General features: G+C 45.4%; 1 protein-coding gene across 1 annotated transcript in view; it reads left to right on the top strand.

Annotated features, from left to right (window-relative positions):
* Positions 1-16935: 16935 nt before the first annotated feature.
* The window catches only part of spon1b (spondin 1b), a 22827-nt gene continuing 12281 nt past the window's right edge, over positions 16936-27481 (top strand). Inside the window, 5 exon segments of the mRNA XM_062460811.1 lie at positions 16936-17624; positions 18350-18456; positions 23255-23388; positions 26390-26463; positions 26783-26905. Of these exon segments, the coding sequence (XP_062316795.1) occupies positions 17396-17624; positions 18350-18456; positions 23255-23388; positions 26390-26463; positions 26783-26905 (667 nt within the window). The 5' untranslated portion in view covers positions 16936-17395.

Below are 27481 nucleotides of genomic sequence, written 5' to 3'. Positions count from 1 at the left end.
CATCATTCAAGGTGTTTCTTTCCTGTACTGAATATTGACTGGTCAAACACAGGATGTGGCTAGAGGTGTGCGCAGGAGATCCAGATCAGAGACTGTGACCTCCAATGGGTCAGGGCTGGTTAGCGTGCTAGCTAGCTTGCAAACGACAGTTGGTCCCACTAAACTCCACCTGCCTGATAACAAGCTACTGAAAAGGCAGAGCTCTGTGACGTTTGTGTTGTTTGTGAAGTGTTTGACAAGTGAGGCACAGTCTCGTGAGACCCAGAAAGCCTTCTCCGGGCCCCTGTCAGGCTAGGATTGACAGGTCTAATTTGTCTCCCAGCTCTGTGTGTTGCCACAGCTGGCCCGCTGATAGGTTAACCTCCACCCCAGCTGGAACCAGTCCCTGATGGTTGCCATGACGATTAAACATACACAGCTGTGGTGAATCAGAACCAGGATTGACCCCTGGCCACATGGACCAAGCTCCCCCTCTCAACCAATCACTTCCTTGGGTAAACAGAGCAGGGTTCTCTCCTGACCAATGAGAGGAGGGTGTGTCATGTGTATCCAGGCGAGCGTGAACGAAACAGGAGGGTGGTTCAGGGCTGTTGAGGCCCGGACATCTCATTCAACTCAAAGTTCACAGTTCAACGTGGCTTCAACAAGGCTTCAATGAACCTTTGATGATTGAAGAGCTGCAAGGCTGTCTTGTGAGCAACACCAGGTTTGTCAGACAGACATGGTTCCATGACCTTGACTTGTTATGCCGGACACCAAGGCTTCAGCTCCCCGGGCTACAGCAGTGTCACGGTGAATCATTGGCAGAGTCACCGTGACACATCAGTAGCGTGTCTTAAAACACTGGGTGGCTGTGGGGTCCAGCAGCATCCCCTTGTTGTGGGAGTCCCTGGTGCTGCTCGGTCTCTCCAAGCGGAGGAGGGGAGGTGCAGATGAACTTTATCAGTTCCGTGAACAGTTTGAATTCCAATCCGGCTTCCTTGTACTCCCTCTCACTTTGAACCCGGGACCAGCTCTTTCCGTTGCCGTGCTAGCACCACAGCAGGCGTGGCGTTTGTGACAAGCTGTTTGTGTTTGTGAATGTGTGTGAGCGCGTGTGTGTGTGGCACCGACGCTGTGACAGGGGATCGCTGATGCTCGCGATACTCATCTCCTTCTGTGTCATCGCTGGACGCTCGTCAGTGGCTCTCTCGGACCCCCACGAAGGCCTGCGTGATGAAGACAGCAGTCCAGATGCTGTCTTCTCCCACACTCCCTGCCCACTTCTTCTGCCGAGACGGAGGGGAAAACAAAATGAGATCAAACGGGACTGGAGAGGGGGACCATTCTGGTTACTTGTTTGTTTGCCGACGGGGAGCCCTGTTAACTTTTCACGCCTTGGCAACTGTTGCTAAGGAAGGGGACGTTCTCTGCTGCTTGTCGGAAGTGTGCAAGCTTTGAGACTCTGCATCGCAAACGGGCGCACGCACGCACACACGCTCACAAGCACACACACACATGCACACACACACACATGCACTTCCACACACACAGACATATACACACACACACAAACTCCATGCGTTGAATAACTCCCAAGAGGAAGGGTTTTACCATTCCACAGGGTCAGCCTGTAGCTGGGTTTTTCATTATGTTTAATAAAATATTGATCTTACACTACACCTGAGATCCCACCTAGAGCCACTCACCTGTGTGAGAATAAGCATTTCCTTTCATTAGGAACTCTCTCCTTAGAGAGAGAGCTTCAATAACACCCTGAACAAGACTGCTGCCAGCCCTGCATGGCATGGAGCAATCATTTCAGTATTGATATTTACTGTGCATCGATAGAGATGGGGACTGCTATGAAAAAGGATGGCATTTGAAAATGTGGCGCCTCATGAATTTTTCTAAAGTTACAGTAAAAGGGGATTTAATCAAGCTAGATGGGCGCCACCTTCTGAGGGTGGAACTCAGTGAAACTCTGCCGGGCGGACAGATAGACAGAGAGGCCAGACAGACATACGGGCAGACAGACAGACGTGCAAGCAGACAGAGAGACAGGCAGCCAGACGGGCACAGGCAGCCATACCAACAGATCATTAGACACAGTTTTGGAGGAACTCCATGTCCTGTGACTTTGGGCAAAGCTCTGGTCACTTTCAACGCTCTGCATGTTTCCTTTGTCATATTTAAACGTTTTGCAGCATTGACACGGTCAAGGCTTGACTCCTCATTCTGCTGACAGGTTTCCTATTAGCACTACACAGCTCTGAAATATTCATTTTCTTCATTAGAGAAACGACAGATGATACATTTGAAAACATTTATCATGAGAAAATCCATACGATTAGATTATGCAAATATCAACACGTTTCGTGGGTGGGGGAGGGCGGGGTGGAAGGGACTAATAATTAATTCTCTTGACAATTTTTTTTTCTTCCAATTTTCCCTGTCGACCCGCTGTTTGACACAACGGTCGTTTGAAGTTACCGGAACACCTGACAAGGATAAATGGGATGAAAAACAGATATTTTAAACAAATGTCAAAGAATCCAAAGGGAGAAAAATCCTGTTACAATAGCTTTTCATGAATAACTCTCTTTCTCTTTTTCGGTGACTGTAAGGCAATTTACCGCACTTTGAAGATCAACTTTGAATATTTCAAAGCAGCATTAAAAGCTAGCATATTGCTCTGATATCTGGAAATACAGTTCAACAGTATGTGTCAGAAAAATGGCTTTGTCCTTTGAAGGGTATAATGTTTGAATGGCCAGGGTATATGAGAGGAAAGGTATTTAATTGCCTTCCTCAGTTGTGAGAATGCCTCTTTAATACCAGAGAGACAAGCAAGTTGAACTGTTTAATTCTGTTTTTTCTCTAAACTTCAGTACATCTCTTACTGTCAGAAACTCAACCTTCTTCCGTCCTCAGTGTTTTGTAGTTTGTTTGTTGATAAACAGAACCCCTACAGGTGACTACTTAAATGCACACCAGCTTCTTTGAAAATGCAAACTGTTTTATTTAACCTGTCCTCTAGGAAAAGCAAGGGAAACCCTTTAGATCCAGGAGCTTGTAATATGTGTTAGTTAATGAGTAATAAGGCACTTATTAGATGAATATTAACATTAATGTGTGATTACTAAGCCCTTATTACCTATTAACTAACTCTTATAATAAGCACAAGTATATGAAGTGTTACCATATGATATTTACATGTCTCATTTACATTAACACACATGACGTCAGCAGCAGTCGTTTAGATTGTTCTTGAGCCTTTCACACAAGTATCAACACACCAGATGCAGTCATCCATACCACTGGCAACAGCTGTACTGTAGCGACACTGCAGATGTGATGGATCCCCAGCTTTGTGATAACATTTGACTGATGACCTAGAGGTCCAAGGTTCAAATCCCCCTTTGTCCGTCGCTTTGTATTTAAGCATCTGTAAAATGAATACATTGTTATTCATATTATTATAACTTAGTGTTCTCTTGGCATGGGATGCTACAGTGGGCAGCTACAGTACAGTAGTAGATACCAGTGGCTTTATGGCAGCGAGGAGAGTCGGAATTCATGAAATTCGCTGGGCCTGTAAATCCACTTCCTGTCGGGGACTGACGTCAGGCGCAGAGCGTCAGGCGCAGAGCAGGAAATCAGCTTTTAACATTCCCCCCACAGATTCCTGGTAACTATACCATGAGAATTTAATTAGGCTGTTAAAAAAAGAAAAACGATTAGACGCAACATTCCGCTCGGTAATTTGTATTGATTCGCTGCAAAAAGGCTTATACCCTCTCCCCAAATTGCTTTTTCCCAGAGTTGTGTGGCTTGCTTGGGGAGCAGGGGGCTGGCACCGGCACTAAATCCCCCCCCCCCCCCCACATAGCCCCTATATTTGTTAGTGCTAGTGCTTGTGGTCTCCCACCCCTGAACGAACAAAGTTTCACCTGTGTATGTTACAGTAAATATTAGCCTGTTTTCTTCAGTGTTTGCTGCATGACCTCTCCTGCTTCAACCTTGATACTGTTATCCTTACGATCATGCAATGATTGGATTCATTTAGCAGATCCTTTTAATTCAAAGCGACATACATGGGGAGATTTGAACCTGTGACCTCTTGATTTGCAGTCAACCGCTCAAACCAATCCCCTCCAAACTGCGTGTCACACTGTAGTCAGACCTGAACTTGAGACAGGTACCTCATCTTGTACTGGAGAAATGCTATTTCACCTGTCCTCTGGTTCTGAGGTCCATGAAGGCATCTGGCTCTAATACTGTAACCATGGGGATTCCCTCATTTCTGAAGATAGCTCTCAAGGTGAAAGCCACCACACTAACCTTCCGGTCACATAGTATATTTTTCTCATTTTGTTCTCTCCCCCCTTTCCTCCTTTTGTTCTTTGAAACAGAATGCTTTTTGGCTCAGGAGCATTGGTTTTGGTTTATGCTAATTTGAAGTTTTCTCATTCATTCTGGGCTTGCTTGCTGCAATTTACTAGATGGCTAATGGGGGGCTTTTAAGGGTCAGCAGTACATCAAGCATGTACCATTCCTCATTAGCGGAGACAGAAGATAAAGCAACTTGCTGCATGCTATGGACATTAATGTAAGAGTAATGTAACAGCTACTGTATTCATTATTGCTTACGACTGGCCTTGAGCCTCCCCCAGAAATTAATGCTGCTGTGAAAATCACGTGAGAAAACGGAAAACACAATTGTATTTAATGATTTATGTAGCCTTTAACCTGTATTCAGGCAAACCATCTGTGGGAATATATATAGACGTAATGGTGGGCTTGTAAGACGGTAAGTTTGTGCAGCAGAAGAGGTTTTATGAGCAGATGGAATTATCTTCAACATCTCAATCCCTAAGAGTACTTTTTCCATCAGTTTCCTTCAATTTCACTGACTTACACCTGGTCTAAGACCAGATCATATTTCAGTGTATTCAACTTTGTAAAATCATGTCACAGTGAGTAATTTGTTTAAAATGATGAAAGGGTGATCGTGTGTGCTAGCTTGAAACATCAACTAAAAGTAACAAAAATTGCATAATGAATCAAGTTCAATGTATTCAAAGAAGGGATGCAGAAAAGACTCCCCGGTAGACTCAAATCAATCAAATATTATTTGCGCAGCCCTGTTTACAAGCAATGTCACAAAGAGTTTCACATATGTCCATAGAACTGCATCTAAGACCTCCACCTGTTGGACTGGACCAGCAGGGTGCAACCACCCTACTGGGGCCACTGGAGCTGAACCATCAGAGCACCAATGACACGCAGGTCACATGGGTCTGTGAGGAAGCCGTGGAGCTGACAACCAGAATCAATTGATTGCGGTGTCGATCACGAAACACGATGATTGATGATTACAATAATGATGGGGATTACGAGGATGATTACGAGGACTGTGATGAGGATAATGACAGGGGTTACAGCTATTATGAGAGTCACGAGGACGATGAGGAAGATGCTGTTGATGATGATTATGACGGAGAAGACACTGGATATTTTAAAGGCTCCCTTTTGGAACTTTTTCCCAAGTTGTGATGTTGATGCAAACCCTTAGAGATATGATTGGCAGGCTGATGAAGTGCCAACAGCACAACATCTGCCAGCTTGACTGTGTGCCAGCATAAGGCAGAGGGATGGAGGGATGGAGGGGTGGAGGGGTGGAGAGATGGAAGATCAATCTGTGGATCCATTTCTGTTCCCGTGGACTATGGATTAATGCCATTAAACTCCTTGATTTTTAAACTCTGTTTTAAAAAGCATACAATAATGTATGTATGATAAAAAAATAATATAGTATATACTATTTCCTCCACCATGACTTAACAGCAACTGCTGCCCAACAGCAACTCATACATTTTTCTTTCTCTGCAGTTTTTTGCGTCAATATTTGTGAGGATGCGTGTTTTCCACTGTCCACCACACTTGATACGAAGTTGGTTATATTAAATTCAAAATTGCTGACGTAAATAACCTTCCATCTTCATCAAATGTCGCAAGTTTTGTTTCAAGAACGTAACGTGGACGTTGGAAAGACCTTTCATGACTGAGGCATCCACACATTCCTCTCCTTAAGCAGTTGATTTGTGTAAAAATAATCAAATCGGAATACATTCGAAAAGACTTTGTTCCCTGTTCGTGATTTAGAATGGCCTTAACCCAGGTTTGGCTAATGACATCTGGTTTCATTAGATGGCCGTGGTGTAATTACATTTTTATTTCCAGACATGCGAGGCGAGAGTGTGTGACAGCGTGTGCGGAGGTGAGTGGGGTCTTACGGAAGAGTTTAGGAGTTTAGAATGTAACCTCACGAATGTGTGTGTGTGTACATCTGGTGTGTGTGTGTGTTCATGCCCATAATACATAAGGGACGAGTCCTGCTTGTTTTCAGTTGTGAAGATTTCTCATGTCTTAGCCAGTATTCAGGAAACCCTTTCGAACAATACACTGTGAAGATACAGAACTCTACTACAACACACAAGTTACCTGGTTGTGGCATGAGAACAAACACTAATGAGCCAAAACATTTGGACCAGTCACAGGTGAAGTGAATAACACAGATGACATCCAAACGAGGGAACATTTCAAGGTCTGGGAAGGTCAGACGGTCAGGGAACAACCACATCTCAACGTACTAGGTAGCAGGAGGAGCGGACAGGGGTCAGAACCGGAGAGACTTTGACGAGGGCCAAACTGTTCTGGCCAGATGGCTGGGTCAGAGTGTGAGGCTGGTGGGGGTGCTCCCTGTCAGCGGGGGTGAGGCCCTACCGACAGCGGTTTGAGGAGAGATATACCACAAACCGACAACCAGACTCAGCGATGCGCAAAGGCAACAAAAGGCGATCCCGTCTGGTACGAACCCACAGAAAATCACAGAAGGTTTTCATGATGGTTACAGGAGGAATGTGACGCAAGTTCACAACACACGATGCGTGGCACCCTGCGAGCGCCCTGCTGTGTGTGGGCCTGCGTAGCCGTAGACCGGTAAGAGAGCCCGTGATGGGTGAGGACACAAAGGAGGGTTGACATTTCACGGACAGACAATACGAGATCAGCATCTCCTGTGAGACGCTCTCTCAGACAGACTCGCAGCGCACTGGGGGGACACAGCCAGTGATGGGGAGAGAGAGAAAAAGAGAAAGAGAAAGAGAGAGAGAGAGAGAGAGAGAGAGAGAGAGAGAGAGAGAGAGAGAGAGAGAGAGAGAGAGAGAGAGAGAGAGAGAGAGAGAGAGAAAGAAAGGGAAATAAAGGAAAGAGAGAAAGAGAAAACAGAGAGAAAGGGAGACATAGCTCGATAGAGACAGGCTGAAAGGTTGGGGGACAGAGCGAGCTAGTCTCCTACAGAACACCGGTCGCAGTCTGAAACCTCTGTGTGCTGTATTAGCCGTGCTAATGAGATGTTTGTGTTTGCAGACGACACCGCCAGGCCTTGAGGAAATGACTCCGACGCCACCGAATCCGTTTAATTACTCTTCTCTTTTCCTTTGTGACACGTGTTCTCTCACATCTGCTGTAGGCACGCAAGCATACACACACATACACACACACTCAGTATACAATGGTAGAGAGCCCCAAGTAGACAACAACATGGATTTCACCATTTCAATCTCAGAAATAAAGCCAGGTCAGGGCAAAAATAATGTAGTCTAGTGTTTGGGCAGCTTGATTGATTTTTTTACCCATATTGCTGGCTCCATTTTTGATTCTTGCCATAAAATCACCCAAATCAAGATAATAATGCACGTGTGTGTATGCATGTGTGTGGGTACACGTATGTTTGTGTGTAAGTAGATATGTGCCTGTGCAGGTGTCCCTCCTGAGCCTTCCAATCTGTGTGTGCATGTGTGTGTCTGTATTATACCTGTCTGAAAAATGCAAAAATGTAATGAATGTGGTCTTACTAGCATTACCTTAAACGATAAGCGGTCTGCAAGACCCTCCACACTAAAGAATGGACTGCGTTCCATGGCCACGCATTATAATGTACTTTAAATGCACATCACCATAACAACAATACAACACTCCTGCCTTTTATGATTTCATTATGTGGCATGAGGAAAATGGCTGCCTTTTCTGTGGACGACTGCATAATCCATTGAAGATAAGGAATTCAATTACTGTGCTCTGATGAAAGGGCTAGGATTGTGTACATGAAAACCTGCAACACTACACACACGCACACACACACACACATGCACACACACCACACACAGTGATTAGAACTGAATGAGTAGGTAAAAGCATGGGAGAAAAAGAGAGAGAGAGATAGTGGGGAGAGAGAAAAAGAGTAAAGAGGGAAAAAGAGAAAGAGAAAGAAAGAAAGAGAGACTGAGAGAGTGAAAAGTCTAAATATCTAAATCCATTTTGGCAGCATCCCATGCACTCACCCTTCCCTGGGTCGGTTCTGATCATGCTTGGAGTTCCTGAAAGTAGGGATGGGATCTCACTTGGGCCCTCCTTGTCTCACCCAGTCTCTCTTAATTTCATCTGGCCTCAGCCAGCCTCTCCTAGAGTCCTCTGGCCTCACCCAGCTTCTTTTGGCCTCCACTGGTCTCCCATGGGCATAAATCTCCTGGCTCGCTCCCACACTCTTTATATAAGACTTATAAGACTGTCTGTAACTAAGTTGTTATGGATGTAGTGGAATTCTCCTCTCTCTCTCACTGTCTTTCTTTCTCTGTCTGTCTGTCCCTCCCTCCCTCTCTCTCTCTCTCTCTTTCTCTGTCTGTCTGTCCCTCCCTCCCTCCCTCTCTCTCTCTCTCTCTCTCTCTCTCTCTCTCTCTCTCTCTCTCTCTCTCTCTCTCTCTCTCTCTCTCTCTCTCTCTCTCTCTCTCTCTCTCTCGCTCTCTCTCTTTCTCTGTCTCACACACACACACACACACACATACACATATGCAAGCCTGCACACACCAGCCCTAATACATCTTCCTGCATCAGCACTTTTTAACAAGATAATATCCCTTTCTCAGAGAAAAACAGGGAAAATGAGGAAGTATTTTATAATGGATGAAATACTTAAGGCGTGAATATTTGTGGCTTTATCCTTGCTTTACTGAGCTGAACATTGCAATATAATGAGATTTCTGCTGTTTCAGCTTTCCTGCTGTGTGTTAAGCTGTCAGAGCTGAATCAAGGTAATGGTCAGGCTAGCTTCTGTACAGTAGCTCAGACAGGGAGATGGGCTGGGGGTTGGAATGGGAGCCAGGCCTCATCCAAATGAGGCTACAAGTATATACTGGAGTAAAAGTAGTGCAGTACCAATAGAGGAACCAGCTAAAAAAAGTGTTGCTATTGTGAGGTACCTTATGTACCATGTGCTGTGGAACCCATAAATGGTTAATATTTACATTTAGTTGAAGTATAACATGAACTGCCAATAAATAATAAGCTGTCCGTATACTGCTTTGGATGAACGTGTTCAATGATGAACTCATATCATATCCAAGGGCAACTTGTGTAAAAGAGGCCATGCTGTTTGGTCATCAATCTGTTTGACTTGAAGTGATTACGCAGTGATTTCTCCTCCCACCAGAAACCCTAAATGCTAGGCAGAGTAAGTATGGCCCAATTCAAAATAATTGCAACAGTCTTGTGAAATTGCTTGCAGCTTGTATTGTTGCAATGCGGTAAAAAAAAAAAAGAATCTAATTAAAAAATTGCTCAAATAACATGGGAGACACATTCTGTGGTGTTGCTGTATTCTGAGAGGCATTTAATTAAGATTGTTGACGAGGTTGATGTCAGCTTCCTGGTGTGGCTTTATTTGTACGCTTACATGAACAAACACTCATTACCGTCTTTTTTAACAGCCTTTTCCGTTGTTTTTGTTCAAGTTAAATTCTTGTTGTGTGGTTCAACTTAAGTTTAAGGCTTTTATGTTTCCAGGTTAAAACGTATGTTCAGTCGTTTTCTAATAAAACGTCCATCTTTCTCCGGAGACGAGTTATTCAGTCAAAGAACAAGTAGAAGAGCTCCAAGCAGTCAATGGCAGAGATCCAATTCCTCCCAAAGAGATTGACTTTAGGTTATGTGATTTCTATTTTCATTTGAAAAAGATTAAACTCCCTCCTTGCATGGGTCAGGGTGAAAATGTCTGATAATCGCATGTCAACAATCCAGTCAGGAGTGGAAGTTGCAGAAACTCTTTAAGCCAGAGGACAAACTTTGTCTCCTGTCGCTTTTATCATTGAACTAATTGGTGTGACCTTATCTTCCACCCACATAGGTAAGGACCATTTATCATAAATCTACTCGCTCTCCCTCTATCTTAATTAAAATACCTCAGCCGACCAACACCTAAGACAGTAGAACAGAGGAGGATGACACAGCACGCATCTTACTGGCTTTTTACATGAAAAGAGAACTTTTCTGAAGCCCTGGTAACCTGAACGTGTGTGTGTATGGGTGTGAGCATGAGTGCACACGTGTGTGTGTGTGTGTGTGTTGATTGAACTACTGAACTGAGCAATGTCATATTTGCTGAATTCTAGCTAATTACCCTTTAATGTGTTCCACAGAATGACATTCCAGAAGAGTACCAGTAAAACTAATTAAAGCTCTTCTCTGTCTCACACTTCAATCAGACAGTCCTCAGGGTTGCTGCACGACCGCTCATCACCACCCGCGTCTGAAACCACAGAGAAAGGCTCCGACGAAACAATCGACCAATCGAAAAGCTTCATACCTCTTCAGAGAAGTTTCTTTCTAAGAGAGAAAGAGATGCGGAAATGGAAATACGTGGAAAAGGAAATATGGTCAAAGAAGTCATCTGAAGGGTGTTAATCAAGAAGTCTTTCAAATATAGCTTGTTGCTGTCAGAAAGGCTGACATAGACAGTTTATATATATAATATATATTATATTATTTATAAAAATAAAATAAGTTCAGTTGTCATACCTTGATTATGAAAAGAGTGGAATTTGTTAAAGCCCCCAATTAACACCAGGTATACCACTAGAAATCAGGAATCAGTAATACCCCCCACACACACATACTTTTTTCAGTGCCATCCTGTACTCCCTCCAAGGACTGTAGCGTGTGTGTATGCACTTTTGTGTGTGTTTGAGGGGGTAGTTGGTAATATAAACTTTAAGAAGAGAGGGATGAGAGACTGATTAAAGGGAGGAGAATCAAGATGTTAGAGCAGGAAGACAGAGGACTCCTCTGTTTAGGATTCATTAATTTAGCTCTCCCTCCCTCCTTCACTCCCTTTCACCCCTCCCTCAGTCCACTCTCGCTCTCCCTCTCTTCCACTCTCTCTCTCACCCTCTCTCCCTCTCCCTGCTAACCTCTCTCTCTTTCTGTCTCTGTCTCTCTGAAAGACTACAGCTCATTCAAAATTCTGCAGCTAGATTATTAACCAAAACTAAAAGGAGAGAACACATTAGTCCTGTCCTAGCTACTTTACACTGGCACCCCGTTACCTTCAGAATTGACTTTAAGGTCCTTTTCCTCACATACAAAGCTCTACATGGACAAGGACCTAGCTACATTGCTAACTCCCTTATAAACTACACACCAGCTAGAACACTGCGATCATCAAATGCAGGCCTATTAGAGGTCACCAGAAGCAGTCGAAGATTGGTGATTCGGCCTTTGTCAATTACGCCCCAAAACTATGGAACAAACTACCTGTAAATATTAGGGAAGCAAACACGCTAGACATTTTTAAAAGAGAGCTTAAAACCTACCTTTTTACTGAATCATTTAAGTAATTTTATCTCAGAAGGGTTTTACTACTTTTATTAGTTATATTATTGTTTTTATAGATTTGCTATTTTAATTATTACTTTTATCACTTGTATTATTGTTTTTATTGATTTTATGTAAAGCACAAGCTACAATTCTTGTATGAAATGTGCTATATAAATAAAGTCTTACTTACTTACTTACTCTCTCCCCTCTCAGAAATCCACAATCAATGCTGGAAATGGCTCTCATTGTCAGAGCTCATTATGTCTCGATAGAGTTCTTTGTGAATGAGAAGGTTCATGAAGAGCAGATAGATCTGGCTCAGGACTGACAACAGTTCAGAAGACCAGTCCTCTACTCAATCAATCAATTTAGAGAGAGAGAGAGAGAGAGAGAGAGAGAGAGAGAGAGAGAGAGAGAGAGAGAGAGAGAGAGAGAGAGAGAGAGAGAGAGAGAGAGAGAGAGAGAGAGAGAGAGACAGACAGACAGACAGACAGACAGACAAGCAGACAGATGGACAGACATACTTACAGAACCATGAGAGTTTGGCTGAGGACACAGAGCACCAAACGCTGAAGAACATTCTGGTCTTTCTTCTCAGCCCCCCCCTGTCACTTCCACTATTACAGTCTATCACAGTCTATTCCAGCTGTAACTACAGGAGTACAATTTGAGGCCTGAACTTGACAAGGGAAAATGTATTAAAAAAACACACAGTATCTGTGATCAAATTACTATCTAAGAGCCAATGATGGCAAGGAAAAACAGTCACGTTAGACTGCATTTTCAACATATTCCTGATCACAATAACCATGAGAGTATAAAAAAGTCTTTGCATGGTCAGCATCATGCAAAAACTGACTTTGTCAGATGTCACTCAGGTTGACAATTCATTCTCTTAACTACACACACACACACACACACATACACACACACACACACACACATACACACACACATATACACACACATGCCCGGGGCAGTTAGCGCAAAGAGTCGAGGAGAGACTCAATAAAATGCTGAGCAAGAAGACTGGCGTTGTCAGAGGAGTGAGTCTCAGTAGATGTGTGTGTTAGCCAGGACCCCGGGCTCCATGCAGTCAGGCTCCAGTGCTGACACAGCAGGACATTAACATATATATGAGACAGGTTTCACACCTGAGACTCCAGAGGTGGAGTGTAAACGGGCTGAGGAGCGAGGCCATGCCGGAGTCCTACTGTAAATGAAGTGCTGGAGACCCTGGCGTGTGCTTTCGGGTACACCTATAGAGTGTGGGTGTGTTGTGTGTGTTTGTGTGTGTGTGTGTGTGTGTGGTGGGGGGGGGCAGAGAGCTGAGAGTGAGGAACAGAAGGTGAAAGGAGAGAGAGAAAGAGAGAGAGACTGATATAGAGATTAAGAGGTAAAAGGGAGATCAGTTATATTATCAATTCCTGAAATAACCGGGAATAAAAGATGCAATACAGAAATAGCATGTTGATTTGTGTGTAGAAGCTGATTTAGGGACTTATATTTGTGCTACCAGAAAACTGTTCAACAGCATGTTTTTCCTTCGTTAGGTTATTTCATAATTGTTGGCTTTTTACATTTTTTGCTTATTCGCCTCCCTTGCGAAAATCTTGACATGCATACTTGCGGAAATACAGTATAGATTAGAAACGCATGACTTTGCAAAATGATCTAGTTTGGCATCCAGTGTTCTGTTGAAAGCCAGGATGCAAAAATGTAAATCAGAAGGTCCAAATGTTCCTGTGCCTCGGTTCTGCTGATGTCGAGTAATCCAGGTTTTTATGGACTCTGCGATGGCGCCATGAACTTCTCCTCCTGCTGGTCGTTCCAGCTACGCTCCAGGCTTGGTTCTGTGGACTCAGCACACCTCTTGGTTCCTGCGAAGGCTGAAGGGAGGTATAAATATAGTTGGGACTGAACTTTCCACCGACTGTTTCACCTTGTGTGCTTTTACAAAACTGCTACCTGGGTTCTTCCGTGCTCTTTCAAACCTTAACGTTTTGGAGACAACAAAGTTTCATGTCATTTGAAGTGATTTTTTTCTGCATTTTTGTTTTTCTGCATTCACTTTTCTATAAGTATACTCCTTTTTTGAGTAAGTAGCAACAATGGAGGCCATGCCTTGAACAGTAACAGAGGTGGACCGCCTCACTTTTACAGTGAGGCGGTCATTTATGAGACATCTTCTTGGACTAACGATTGCTGCTGAGGCCTTGCAAACTTCTCAACCTGCACTGAAACCACAGCTTGATGAACACTGTCAGACACTGGTAATATTGTCTGGTTTATGGTGCAGTAGATTTACAATTCTCCTCCTCCCTCTCTGTAGGTTGTCGTATTGATTGACAGATTAGGATAGTCACGGAGAGCAAAACAGAATTGAGTTTAGGAGAACTCTGCAGTGGTCTGTGTATAATATAAAATACACATGACATACGTTAAATAATTGCTCAGTATAAAGATACTAGCTCAGTAAATTTGAAACTCTAGGTCATTAATCCCAGATATGAATGCACATTCACGTTTCATCAAGCTCATATTTGATAAATGCTTAACTGTACAGACAGTCAAGTGTTTCTGTCATTAGTCAACAAGCCCAGGGTTGCAGCGGCATGAACTGTTTGTGAGGACAGATGAGATTTATTTGGAGATGAATGCTTTTCACTCATGTAAGACAGAGGCCTTGGAAGCAGAAACATTCTTTCTGACTATGTGTGTGTCTGTCAGTGTGTGTGTGCCCAAGTTTTGTGTGTGGTCTCTGTGTGTATATACTTGTGTGTGTGTACATTCATGCATCTTGCATGTGTGTGTGTGCGCTGAGTGAGATGTATTGTCACAGCTGATAAATGATTGTTCCCTAAAGGTTCTGCCTATTGCAGCGGCGGACTGTTTACACATACATCACACTGAGGAATGACAGAGCAGGAAGTCGGAAACTCCACTTCCTCTCCCCCCAGCCACCACACAGCACAACACGACACAACATAGCGCAACACAATGCATTACCACAGCACAGCACAGTACAAAAACAGCCCAACACACCACAGTACGTTACACAACACAACACAGTGCAGTTAAGGACAGCATGGAGTTCTCCTGGTCCACCACGCAGTAAGGGTGCTCCGCCCGACAGACGATAAGTTCACCTCAGAATATGTCCAATGTTGGCCGAGACTTCAGTTTAGCATGTCTATATCATCTTGGGATGCACATTAAGCCAAGGTTAAAAGTCAAGTCATGCACACCCTACATAACGGGGCAAAGCACACATACACATGTCGCTTGCTGATTGTGTAAGATGTGTATCCCTGATAGTTACCTGTCTTATCCTGTTCTCTTATCTACTTGCAGATAAGGACACAAGGGTGAGCCTGTGTGTTTGACAATGATGTCCTCACCAATGACACGATAACACATTTGTGCCTTTTTTCAAAGGCAGTATGAAAAATATGGTCCTTCAGAAATAATAATTTAATCATAGATCACCTACGGGAAAATAAAAGGCATTTCAAAAGAACGTGTGCTGTCTCTCATTCTAGCTCATGCCGCAACAGAATGTAAACAGCTGCTTCATTTTATGGTTTATTTAATAAGCTTTATTTGATACTGTTAGCTTTAAAGTCAGAGCAAGGACCTGTGCTCGGATTCAGACTATCTGTTTTGTCTCAATGTAACTGGCTCCAAAGATGGGAGGTTTTTGAGCCGTGTGTTTAACAAGGTCTCTGGACATGAATTACTGTATCACTATGACTTCCCCTGACTATGAGAGAACTGGGGGCGAAGATAAACTAAACACTAAACAAACTGAGACAGAGAGAGGGCAGAGAAGATGACAGAGAGAGGGCAGAGAAGATGACAGAGAGAGATAGAGAGAAGGAGGATGTGAGCGAGAGGGAGAGTGGGAGAGGGGAGAGAAAAGAGAGAAAGGGTTGTGATCTCTTACTGTAATCTGCAGTAAAATGCTCTACCACAGAGCTATACCCACCCCCTCACTAGGCTCTGCTCTTCCCAGCTCTGTAACCATGTCCAGCTGTACTGTTGAACTCCAGGTGAAAACATTCCTAGGTAACTGCCCCAAGGTCTAGTGCACAGGTTCTGTTGCCCTACGGTCTACTGCCCAAGTTATGTTGCCCTAAGGTCTACTTCCCCAGGTTATGTTGCCCTCGGGTCTACTGCCCAAGTTCTGCTGCTCCAAGCTCCCAGGACCCTGGGCCCCCAGGCAGAAGCATTCCTCCCCCCTCATTAACCCTTGTGCTGCCTTCGGGTCACATGACCCAAAGGTTCATAACGAACCATCGTTGTGTTTACCCAATTTTACCCAATACAAAAACAAATAAAAATAATTTTCTTTTAACCTTCGCAATGTGGGGGGTCTGAGACAGCCCAACGGTTAAAATAAAATGCTTCACTTTGTTTTTGTATGCGGTAAAGTTGTCGCAATACGATGGGTCAGAATGACCCGAAGATAACACAAGGGTTAACCATGTTCAGCTGTGTGGAGCCTCTGGGGACTGAATGCCCCGAGGCCTGTTCCTTTGACACGTCACATTTCCCCCAAGGTAAACAGCCCCCTCGCTGGAGGCTCCTCTCCTGGGTAACTACCTCCAGCTGTACGCAGAGCTCAGAACTCTGACTCCACATGGGCTTGAGAGTTGAATGAGTGAAGCATAGTTTGCAGAAACACGTCCTGTTATTTACAAATGACAGAAAAAACAACATCTGTGATCCATGTGACAACATGTGTGTGTGTGTGTGTGTGTGTGAGGTATCGTTAAAACGTTAGATGGTTAGATGTTAGGGACAGGGCGCTGTTGTGACATCTGCTGGCGAGCACCTTCCCAGTTTCTGCCCCATTAATAAAAGGTTACTTCCATTCACCTACAGTCTCCTTGCCTACAGTCGCCTAGCCTACACTCTTCTAGCCCACAATAAAACAGATCAGCTGAGTGGATGGGATCCATGGGATCAAAAGGCTCTTGGGATGAGATCCCTGTAACATGTTTGTGGCTATGAACAGAACGGAAATGGAAATAAAACACCACACAGAAAGGATGTCTGTAAATGCAAAGTCTGACTTTTTTTAATCTGTAGGCTAGTTTTGTTTGATCATTTATGTAACCCCATCTTTAACTTTTTACATTATGCAAAATGTGTCCTCTAGCCAAACCTGAAAAAAAGGCTATACAACAGGAGCTTAAGACAATTCAGTCTACGACTCCGTGATTTACTATGATAATCACGGTTACACAGACACTGGCTGGTAGCGCTCCCTTGCCTGCCCACAAGAATGTCAAAGTGATCCTGTCGCTCACAGCTCACCGACTATTGGTGGGGTGTTTGGCTTGTGTTTAAAGTCCACTGCCTTCAGCATCACAAGCTTATTCTCTTCTTGTAAAGGGGGCTGTCGAGGATTCCCGTCACTGCGCCCCGCTTTTTACCAGAGCCTGAGAATTGCTCCCTACCGTAACTCATCATTCACGCCACGGAACATCGCTCTTCTCTCACAGTACGGAAACGGTGGAAGCTCCCTTTCAGTGGTACTATCGAACTTCAAAACCCGTTCAGAACCAGAGATGAAGGTTTCCTTGTCCGTTTGCACTGACAGTCTCTAAATAGTTTCGTGGGATTCCCGGAGTTTGAGAGGGAACATTTATTCTTAGTTTGCCTCTGCTCTCTTTCATTTCAAGAGGTGGGCGCAATGGGAATATATGTCCATTTACTGCTTTTGCAGTACTTTGCCTCCAGTTTTGTTTGCAATGCCGTCGCGTTTATCGAGGAGCCCTCGGACAAGGCAGCGAAGTCGGACGGATATTGCGGCAGGATTTTACGGGCACAGACTCAGGGCACACGGCGGGAAGGCTATAATGAGTTTCGTCTCAGAATCGAAGGGGATCCTGAAAATTACCAGCCGGGGAGCACTTACAGAGGTATGCCAGAAAGCGTAAAATAATCAACTATAATGGATTGTAAAGCAAAACTTTAAAAAGCTTAGTCGTCAGTCAAGTTTAAGATCAGTGCAACGGATGCGTAATTTATTGTGCCAAATCGATACAAAAACAGGCCTGCTGAATGCAATTAGCCTATGTTTACAAATCAATATAAAACTTAACGACTTAATTGTTTTCCTTGCAGCTGTAAATTTGCCTTGAAAATCCCTCACTCGGTGTCAGGGAAATTCTTTAAATGTGCCAGTCTTCTGGTTGCAATTTAACATCCCGTAGCCGATCATAGGAGTTGTACCAAGTATAGGATAAAACGATCATGGAACCTTATACATTTAAAATGTAACATTCAAACATCGGCAAACAGAAGATTTTTTATCCTAATTTTAATCTTCCCCCAGCCCACATACTCCAAGCAAACCCACCACTGTATATGGCCTACTGTACTTTGGAATACTCTTCATTTGCTCACCTCAAAAACATTATTCTCAAAATAATGACTTGCAACATCCAGCCTCGTGGGTTTCTCTTGTTTGACCTATATTTCCTCACCTCTCCTCCTTCTCCCTCTCTTCAACCTCCCTCTCCTCCTCCCGATGTTCTGCCTCTCTTCGTTCTCCCTCACTTCGCTCTCCCTGTCCTCTTTTACCCTCTCCTCCTTCTCCTTCTCCTTCGCCCTCTCCTCCACCTCCCTCTCTACGTCCACCCAGTGACCCTGCTGGCCTCCAGCCCAGCCTACTTCAGGGGCTTCACTCTCATCGCTCTGAGGGAGGGCCGAGAGGGAACCACAGACGAGGACTTCGCCGGTCAGTTCCAGGTGAGATCCACACCCCATGGTCCCTCGGCAGAACCCAACAGTAGGAGGGGACGTCTTATTCTGCGGGTCTGCAGTTAAATATGATATCGTCAACATATACCCAACTGTATGCTTTTGCTTTTGCTAAAGTGATTTACAGCATGGTATTTACAACATGGTATTACATATATCACATGACATATTTTGATTGTCTTTGAAAAGGAGGATTAGCCCTCGTTTAAGCCCTTGGATGAGTCAGTCTTGCTGAACAAATATGTTTAGCAGATACATGACCTGTCATGTGAGTCAGGCTGAATGTACAGAGCGTTTTTAGGGCATCTAGAGAAGAGCGCTCCAACGGGGGGTTAGAGCGCTCCTCTCCCTCCAGTCTCCCTCCTCACCTGGTCTCCCCCCTCACCTGTTCTCCCCCCTCACCTGTTCTCCCCCCTCACCAAGCCTGTCCCCCCCCCCCACACCTGTGATAAGCCTCCTTTCATCACGTCTATTTCAATATGGCAACCAAGAAAGCCTTTGTAGCTACATGTATTTTGTAGCCATGCATATTTGTTTTTCGGTCCTCCAGAACAATGCTTCAGACAGAGTTGTATTGTTTCGTGTGTTTGACTGTACGGAGGCTGAGACAGATGCATTCAGGTTGTCGTCGCTCCCCTGCTGCTCTTGGCTCCTCTCCTGGAATGCCGGTGTGTGTTTCCCGTCCCTCTCTCAAATTAAAGATTTACTGCCTCGAAGGGCTTCTCCACCTTCATGTTTCAAGTCAGAAAACAGAGCGATTGTTCTTTTATCTCCTGCGCTGGTAGCGATCGAGGCCCCCGTTGTCCCCCCCCCACACACACACACACACACACAAGCAAACCGCCTTTGTTTGCCTGTCTGGGATGGCACCGTGGTAGTACCGTTAGACCAAGAGGACAATCCTCAGGGGCAGGGCAGCCCTTGTCGTGAGCGGCGGGCGTGGCTACCAAACCGTCTCAGCGACAGGCTGCTCGGTGTATCTAGGCCAGATTCAAGTTGCGACGCTGGGAGGAAATCAGAACGTTGGTGGAGAGGGAGGAGATGTGAGGATAGGAGATGCGATCCGCCGTTCAGAGATAAGAGAGAGCATCTCCATGGCGACGGGGTGGGTTTGAACGCTCCCCTCTGTCAGGTCAGAGGTCACAGTCATTACTGACTGAGCTCCACTGGAAGGAGACGCGAGAGTGTCCTCTTTAGCGTGTTTGAGATTCGTGGTCAAGGACGACTGGTATGAATTTGAGCCAGCCCTGTATTCTAAATGTACACATTCACAGAGTATTCATAATATACCGTATGTGCAATACTGGATATGAACTGCATATCTCTCTCACAGTCTACCTATAGGAGCATTGACGAAAGGCATAAAGGAAGACATGTTTTTCTTTACAGTTTTTATGTCAGCGCTTCACCATTCAGAGTGTTCTCCAGTTGCAATGGCAGACGTGGCCTCTTATGTGCTGCTTTTCACACCGACTTCACACCAGAGCTGAGAGTCCTAAAAGCAGGCGAGAAAGCAGCAGCATCTGTTCTGGAGAGCTTTCAGCCGAGAAAATGATGAGCTCACCTTAATTGGCTCTACCGCTTGACGTTTTCGTCCGTGACTGAGTCAGCCCGCGACAGTTACGGATCGGCGTCCCTGAGCTGTGGTTTGTGTGTCTTCTCTTCCCTGACGCCCCTCGGTGGCCCTCGAAGAAAAGATGAGAACGCGGCGGCCACGTTGCCTTTACAGGGAAGATAAAAAGCCCAAACATTCGTCCTTGTCGAGATGGTCAGACACGCAGACGGAGAGCTTAATGGCTGCTTGAAGAATAGTGATGAGCTAAGAGGAATTTATCATCGCTTCTCCTGTTGATGTTTTTTGTTATTGAGTGAGGGAATTTGTTTGCCAGCTGTGAATTAATTGCAAATCTATACAGCGAGACATTATAATGGCGTGAGAAATATGTCACATATGGGATTTGATGCCAGTGAAAACCTCCTCGGTGATCCATGGTAATAAAACTGTTTGATTGATTAGGGGCCCAAGGCAAAGTATCGACGCTCCAGAGATTTGCTTTCACGAAGGGACGAATGAAATCCATCACTCCCCGGCCCGCCGCATGCGCGCTGTCGACGTGACATTTAAATCTCTCCACACGCGTGTCACAGAGTTCCATCTGTGTGTTGAGTCCCTAAAGATCGCCCCTTATGTAGCAGCCTCTACTCTGCAAAACAGATCGTGTTTTCCTCCGTGTTGATTTTCCCTTGGGGGAGTGCAGGGGCCTGGGCCCAGGCTCTGACTGGGCCTGCATGAGCCCTACCCATCAGTGTCTCCTGGAGAAAGGAACGTTTACTCAGAGTTTCGCTCGGCATCTGTGTTTGCTGTGGCACAGGGGACCGAGGGACTAAGAAAACAGAAGCCTTCAGCGACTCCCAACCAAGTCCAGAGCTCGCTGGACACGCGCATGCACACACAGGCGCACACAACGCGCGCGCACACACCACATACAGAGACACATACACACACATGCCCTCTGCCACCCCCCCTCCTCGGGCACGGTGGAGTGCTGCAGAGAGGGAGGGAGAGGAGAGACTCTCAGCCGGAAGCTGCAATTAAAACAAACGCTCCCCTCTCCCTGCCTGCTTTCCTTCCTTCCTCCCGTTCGCTTTCTCCTTTCTCTCTCTTTCTCTGTTCTCTGTCGCTCTCTTTCTCTCTCCTCTCTCTCTCTCTCTCTCTCCTCTCTCTCTCTCTCTCTCTCTCTCTCTCTCTCTCTCTCTCTCTCTCTCTCTCTCTCTCTCTCTCTCTCTCTCTCTCTCTCTCTCTCTCTCTCTCTCTCTCTCTCTCTGTATGTCTCTCTCTCTTCCTCTCTGTCTCTTTCTGAAGCTTTCTTGCACTATCTTCGCTCACTTTCCCGTTTCTCTTTCTCCCCTCTCTTTGTCTTTCTCTACCTCTCCCCGGGCTGGTCGTAGCCAGCTCAGATATGACAGCCACTTAGAGGCAGTTTGGAGGTAAAACAGTCTGCGGCACTCCCGTGGGACAGATCTGTTTAGCCTAGTTCCAACACAATGGACTCCACCCCGTCCCTTCTACAGTCCCAGTGCTGCTCTCCCCCTCCCGTCTAAACACCTCAGTACTGCTCTATACACCCTAGCGGAGACATTTTCGGAGGGGATGTGTTGGGGGGGAAACACACATTCTAATGAGCGGAGTGAAGAGAGGGTTTTTGCCTTTCAGTTGATCCATTTGCTTCCTCTGTCAAACCCGAGTTCTGTGTGTTTTCTCTGCTCTCTTTCGGTCTGTCTCTCTTTTCCATCCTCCTCTCTCTCTCTCTCTCTCTTTTTCTGTGCCAGTTGTTAGAGGGCTGTCTATGACTGACAGGACTTGGTTCCTGACAAGACACAGAAATAAACTTCATTGGTTGTTAGCAGAGACCTTGGGAATCCGCTGGCACACACACACACGCGCGCGCGCACACACACATCCTGGCAGCTGTGAGCCTGGGTGAGGCAGCAGCGTGTCAATAATGGAGAAAGTAGTTCATTGGGGCACCGAAGTAAACAGCCCCGAACATTCCAGGAAGCACAGTATAAACCTCCTCCTGGTCTGTAAACAGGACTGATGGAAACAGCCATGCACACGGGCTTGTGAGTCACAGAGCAGGGGAGACAGGAAGCAGTAGGAACACAAGACTCATCCGGTTACTCCGCTTCCACCTTCCCAAAACATGATGTTTGCTTTCCTTTTTCTTGTTTCTTCCCCGCCGCGCCACCCTCCGCCTGACACTGAAGCTGTGGGTTGCGTCGCTAGCCGCAGACCACACACAGCTTGAGAAAGGTCAGAGGTCATCTGCGTGTCAGTCAGTCGCTGTGCTTTATTACTGACCTCTTTCTCTCTTCATTTCTGGCTTTCTTTCTTGCCTCCTCGCTTGCCTGGTTTCTTTCTGTCTTTCTTGCTGCTTCCGCTCTTTGTCGCACGGCAGCCAGCCCTCCCTCTACACTATGCCCTCGAACTGTTTTTAATTAAAAGCAGAAATGGTTCGATCGCAGAGGAACCTCCAGGAGGGACTCCCTCAGGGGTGCAGTCTTAGCCCCAGCAGCAGCCCTGAGCAGGGAGGTGGGACCTGCCACTGGTGTACAGTATAATATCTTATTGATCCCCGTCCGAGGGAGTCTCTGGCGTCTGAGCACGCATCATCTCCTGGCTCTGGCTCCTCCGCACAGAGTCAAAAAAGTGGAAAACTAAAAGAGAACCAGCTGTGCGCGTGGATCAGCTATCCTGTCTCTCTCCCAGATTATTGATATCAGCTATCCTGTCTCTCTCCTAGATTATTGATATCAGCTATCCTGTCTCTCTCCTAGATTATTGATATCAACTATCCTGTCATCCTGTCTCTCTCCTAGATTATTGATATCAACTATCCTGTCTCTCTCCTAGATTATTGATATCAGCTATCCTGTCTCTCTCCTAGATTATTGATATCAGGTATCCTGTCTCTCTCCTAGATTATTGAAATCAGGTATCCTGTCTCTCTCCTAGATTATTGATATGAGCTATCCTGTCTCTCTCCTAGATTATTGATATCAGATATCCTGTCTCTCTCCTAGATTATTGATATCAGATATCCTGTCTCTCTCCTAGATTATTGATATCAGCTATCCTGTCTCTCTCCTAGATTATTGATATCAGCTATCCTGTCTCTCTCCTAGATTATCGATATCAGCTATCCTGTCTCTGGATAGATAACTGATATCAGCTATCCTGTCTTTCGATAGATAACTAAAGATAACTTTCCTGTCTCTCTCCTAGATCATTGATGAGGACGACACCCAGTTCCTGACCAACTGCCCCCCCGCCGTGACAGAGAGCACCCCCCGCAGGCGCACCAGGATCCAGGTGTTCTGGACAGCGCCCCCTGCTGCCAGCGGCTGCGTCATCCTCAAGTAGGCGGCCTCACGAAAGGGGGGTCATAGAACCCCCTTTTTTTCTCATACTGAAACACATATGAAACACACACACACACTCGAAAGATCATTTGCATTGGGAAAGAATAGGGGTTCTACCTTAATTAATTGTGATAGAGGATGGAAGTAAGGTGTTAAAATTCAATTACCATATCTCATTGTCCAGTCACCTGAACACTAATCAGACATAATACCCTGTTTCAGTGCTAATGTTCAGAGGTGTGAAATTGAGGTGAGATTGAATTGGAACAAGAACAATTTAAGTAGCTCTAGTTTGAAACTATATACAGTTAGTGTCCTCAGATTACCTAACCTCCCTGCACATAGACAGACCAGAAGAGACAGGCCACTTCTCCTGCAGCTTGATTCAAAGTTTCTACCTTTAGACCCAGTGGACAGCTATTCCTCCACTTCTCCTCCTCGTTTTCCTCTTCCTCCTCCTCCTCTTCCTCTTCACTCCACTTTGCTCTGCTCACTTTCCTGAGATGCATGGATTTAAACCCTCCTGCTCTGAAGAAGAATCTGGTTACATATAATGTATCTTCCCACTCCATTTCCCAGATGGCTTATTGCTGCTCTAGTATTATTCCAATAAATGTTGCGGTGCAAAACATCTGCAAATTATACCTTGTATTGCTGTCATTTAGTGTGTGCCTGTCAGGTTAGACATACAGTGTTCCAGCCCCCTCCTCCAGCCTCAACTCCAGCTCCTACACCCCCCCACCTCCAACCCCAGCCCCAGCCCCAGGCTCTAGCCCCTAGCCCCTAGCCCCTAGCCCCTAGCCCCCCACATCCAGCCCCAGCCTCAGCCCTATGCCCCCGTCGTCCTCAGTGCAGTAGCCCAAGGACTGGGTTAGTAGCCAGTAGAAGGCTGGTGTGAGGCAGAGCAGCCGTCACCCTCCATCTGACATCAAATAAAACCCAATTCCGTGTCCCGTCCCCAGATATCTCCGCAGAAAGTGTGGAGTGAAAACCAAACCCAAAGCTCTTCACCTGCACAAAGATAGAAAGACACCTAGAGGAAAGGAGGAAGGAATAGATCAGTAGCTCAACAGAGCCACGTCCCGCGGGGTTTTACAGTCTATTACAGGTAGCTCTCCTCCCCAACAACGCACACACACACACACACACAGACACACAAACAGACACACACACACAGACACACACATAGACACACACATTACACCAAGACAAGCTCCAGAATGGTTGAACTTCTGTAGTATCATGTCGATAGTCGTTTCAGTTAAAAGAAATAGGACTGTAGGTGCTGCTAACGCCAGAGGATGTGTGTGTGTCCAGAGAGATTGGTCCACAGAGGAGATATATTCTGGTTGTGAAGGTCTGGCTTATTGGGACCAGAAGCATGGACCTCCAGTTTTCCTTCTCTCTATGGCCTCATGTGTCTGTGTGTGTGTTTGTGTATTTCTGTGTGTGTCTGTGTGTTTTTGTGTGTGCATGTCTGTGTGTCAGTGTCTCGTTGAGTGTGTGTGTGTGTGGTGGCATGCGTGTGTCTGTGTATCTTTGAGAGTGTGTGTGCGTGTGTCGTTGTGTGGTGGCATGCGTGTGTCTGTGTCTCTTTGTGTGTTTGCATTTATGTGTGTGTGTTTGTTGGTGTGTGTGTCTTTGTTTGTGTGTGTGTGTGTGTGAAGAAAGATTTAAAGTGCTTTGTGAAAACCTTGGGGCGACCGAACGAGGAGACACACCCGGAATCGGTGTGTGTTTTTATAAACATGGGCGGCAGTTGTTGTCGAGGACAGTTTTGGCTTTGGCATTCCCTGTTGTGAAGGAAGTGTCGTGCCCCCTGACCTCTCAGGTCAGATGTAGAGCAGCTGTTAAGACTTCTGACCTTAGAACTCTGACCTCTTACTCTCCTGGACAGTGTCTGTCTGGAACCCCCCTGGGAGCATAGAGGGATGGAAAGACAAGGGGTGGGAGGGATGGATAGAGAGAGAAAGGAAGGAATACAGAGCGGGAGAGTGGGGTGAGTGAGATTTTTTGCAGTATATATACAATATACAGTACCAGTCAAAAGTTTGGACACATTTTCCCATATATATATATTTGAGATAGGGAGAAAGTCAGGGCTGTGAAGCCTGGCTGTCTGAAGAAGCAGTCTGCATGCTTCCTCCTCTATGCTCAAAGGGAAGATTTGCATTCTTGGAGGACCGTTTGTGGCCAGGACACACACACACACACACTCCGTTCAATCTGTTCACTGTTCAGGCTGAAGGTAAATATTGAACTGTGCAACGCATCTGGATAGGCTGTTACTTATTGAGACTTCCCTAAAGACTGAACTCGCATGTTCAATGTCTCTAACGACACACAATGTAATTGGTAAAAGAATCCGTCTCGTTGGTTTTACTCTGTTTAGTCTGTGGTGGTGATATTGGTCTGCAGTGTTAGAATAACATTCTCAAGCATCTTCTTCTGTACTCTGTGATGTCAACATTCAGAAGCAGGAGGAGCCAAAGGAAACATCTAGTTCTTATCTGTTTACAGTATATAGTTGATCTGTTTACAGGATATAGCAAATTTATCTGTTTACAGGATATAGTTTATCTGTTTACAGGATACAGCTAGTTTATCTGTTTACAGGATACAGCTAGTTTATCTATTTACAGGATACAGCTAGTTTATCTGTTTACAGGATACAGCTAGTTTATCTGTTTACAGGATACAGCTAGTTTATCTGCTTACAGGATACAGCTAGTTTATCTGTTTACAGGATACAGTTAGCTTCTCTGTTTACAGGATACAGGTAGCTTCTCTTAGCTGTGCACAGTGTATTTGGTTAGTCAACCATCAGAGGACTTGGTTATCCACATCCCCTGAATCCAGATACTGTACCAAAAGTTTAAAGTTGAATTCAATTACAATATATGCATTTCTTCTTTTTGTTAGTTTTTACAATAAAACGTAATGACCACACAAGCCAGACAGTGTGTGTGTCATGGTGTGTCCTTGCTCCTGTCCTCAGGGCCAGCATTGTGCAGAAGAAGGTCATCTATTTCCAGGATGAAGGCTCGCTCACCATCAGGCTGTGTGAGAAAGGTACCAGAACTTCCTCTCAGACGGCTGTTCTACAGACGCCATCACGACACGCTGCTCCAACGCAAACGAATGTTGATCATGCCGTTCTTGTTCCACTTAGTATAATGTGGTCTGTCATCCCTCCCTCCCTCTACCTCTCTCTCTATATAATTCTTTCTTTCTCTCCCTCTCTCTCTCCCTCCATCCTTCTCTATATCCCTCCCTTTCCATCAATCTCTCTCTCCCTCTCTCCCTCCCTCCTTTTCTATCTCTCTCTCCTTTCTACCTGTTTCTCTTTCTCTGTCTTTCTCTCTGTGTGTGTGTGTTTTCACCCTTGCAGAGGCTGTGTTTGGAGCCGCTACAGAGAAGCCTGGTTTGGAATGCTGTGCTTGTGGAACTGCCAAGTACAGACTTACCTTCCATGGGAACTGGTCAGAGAAAGTTCACCCCAAAGATTACCCCAGTGAGTCCTGCAGATGCCCACGCATTTTCACACACATTGCACTCTCTCTCTCACGCACACACACACACACACACACACACATACACGTATATCAGAAAAAAATGTACATACACATGCTCAGAACCCACCCATGTACGCACACACACACACCCACACATACACGTTCACACAAGCAAGAACCTGCATACACCCGCTCAAAACACTCGCCAAAACACACAAACGCTAGAATAATATAAAGTCAGCCTAGTATCGTAAAGTGATATCATTACTGAACAGCTGTTAAGTGTGTCCCAGCCACACACTCGCAACATGGCTCCTGCAGTCTGCCTAATGGGTTAGCAGCTTAGGAAAGGAATCTTCTTACATAACTGAAGATGGAAAACGTCTTTTCTGGCAGGAAAGAAGAAAACAAGTAGTGGAACATTGAAGAACATCAGAGGGCTGAACCCACGTTCTGCTTGGCTTAAACAGATTAGCCCGATAGGTTGTCTGTTTCTTTCTCAGGAGCTCTCTAGGCAATCTGTCACACAAAGAGAGAGAGAGTGTGTGTGTGTCTGTGTGCATGAGAGAGACAGA

This window comes from Osmerus eperlanus, chromosome 5 (assembly GCF_963692335.1).
Source record: "Osmerus eperlanus chromosome 5, fOsmEpe2.1, whole genome shotgun sequence".
Lineage (NCBI taxonomy): Eukaryota > Metazoa > Chordata > Actinopteri > Osmeriformes > Osmeridae > Osmerus > Osmerus eperlanus.
This window is presented reverse-complemented; position numbering and strand designations above follow the sequence as displayed.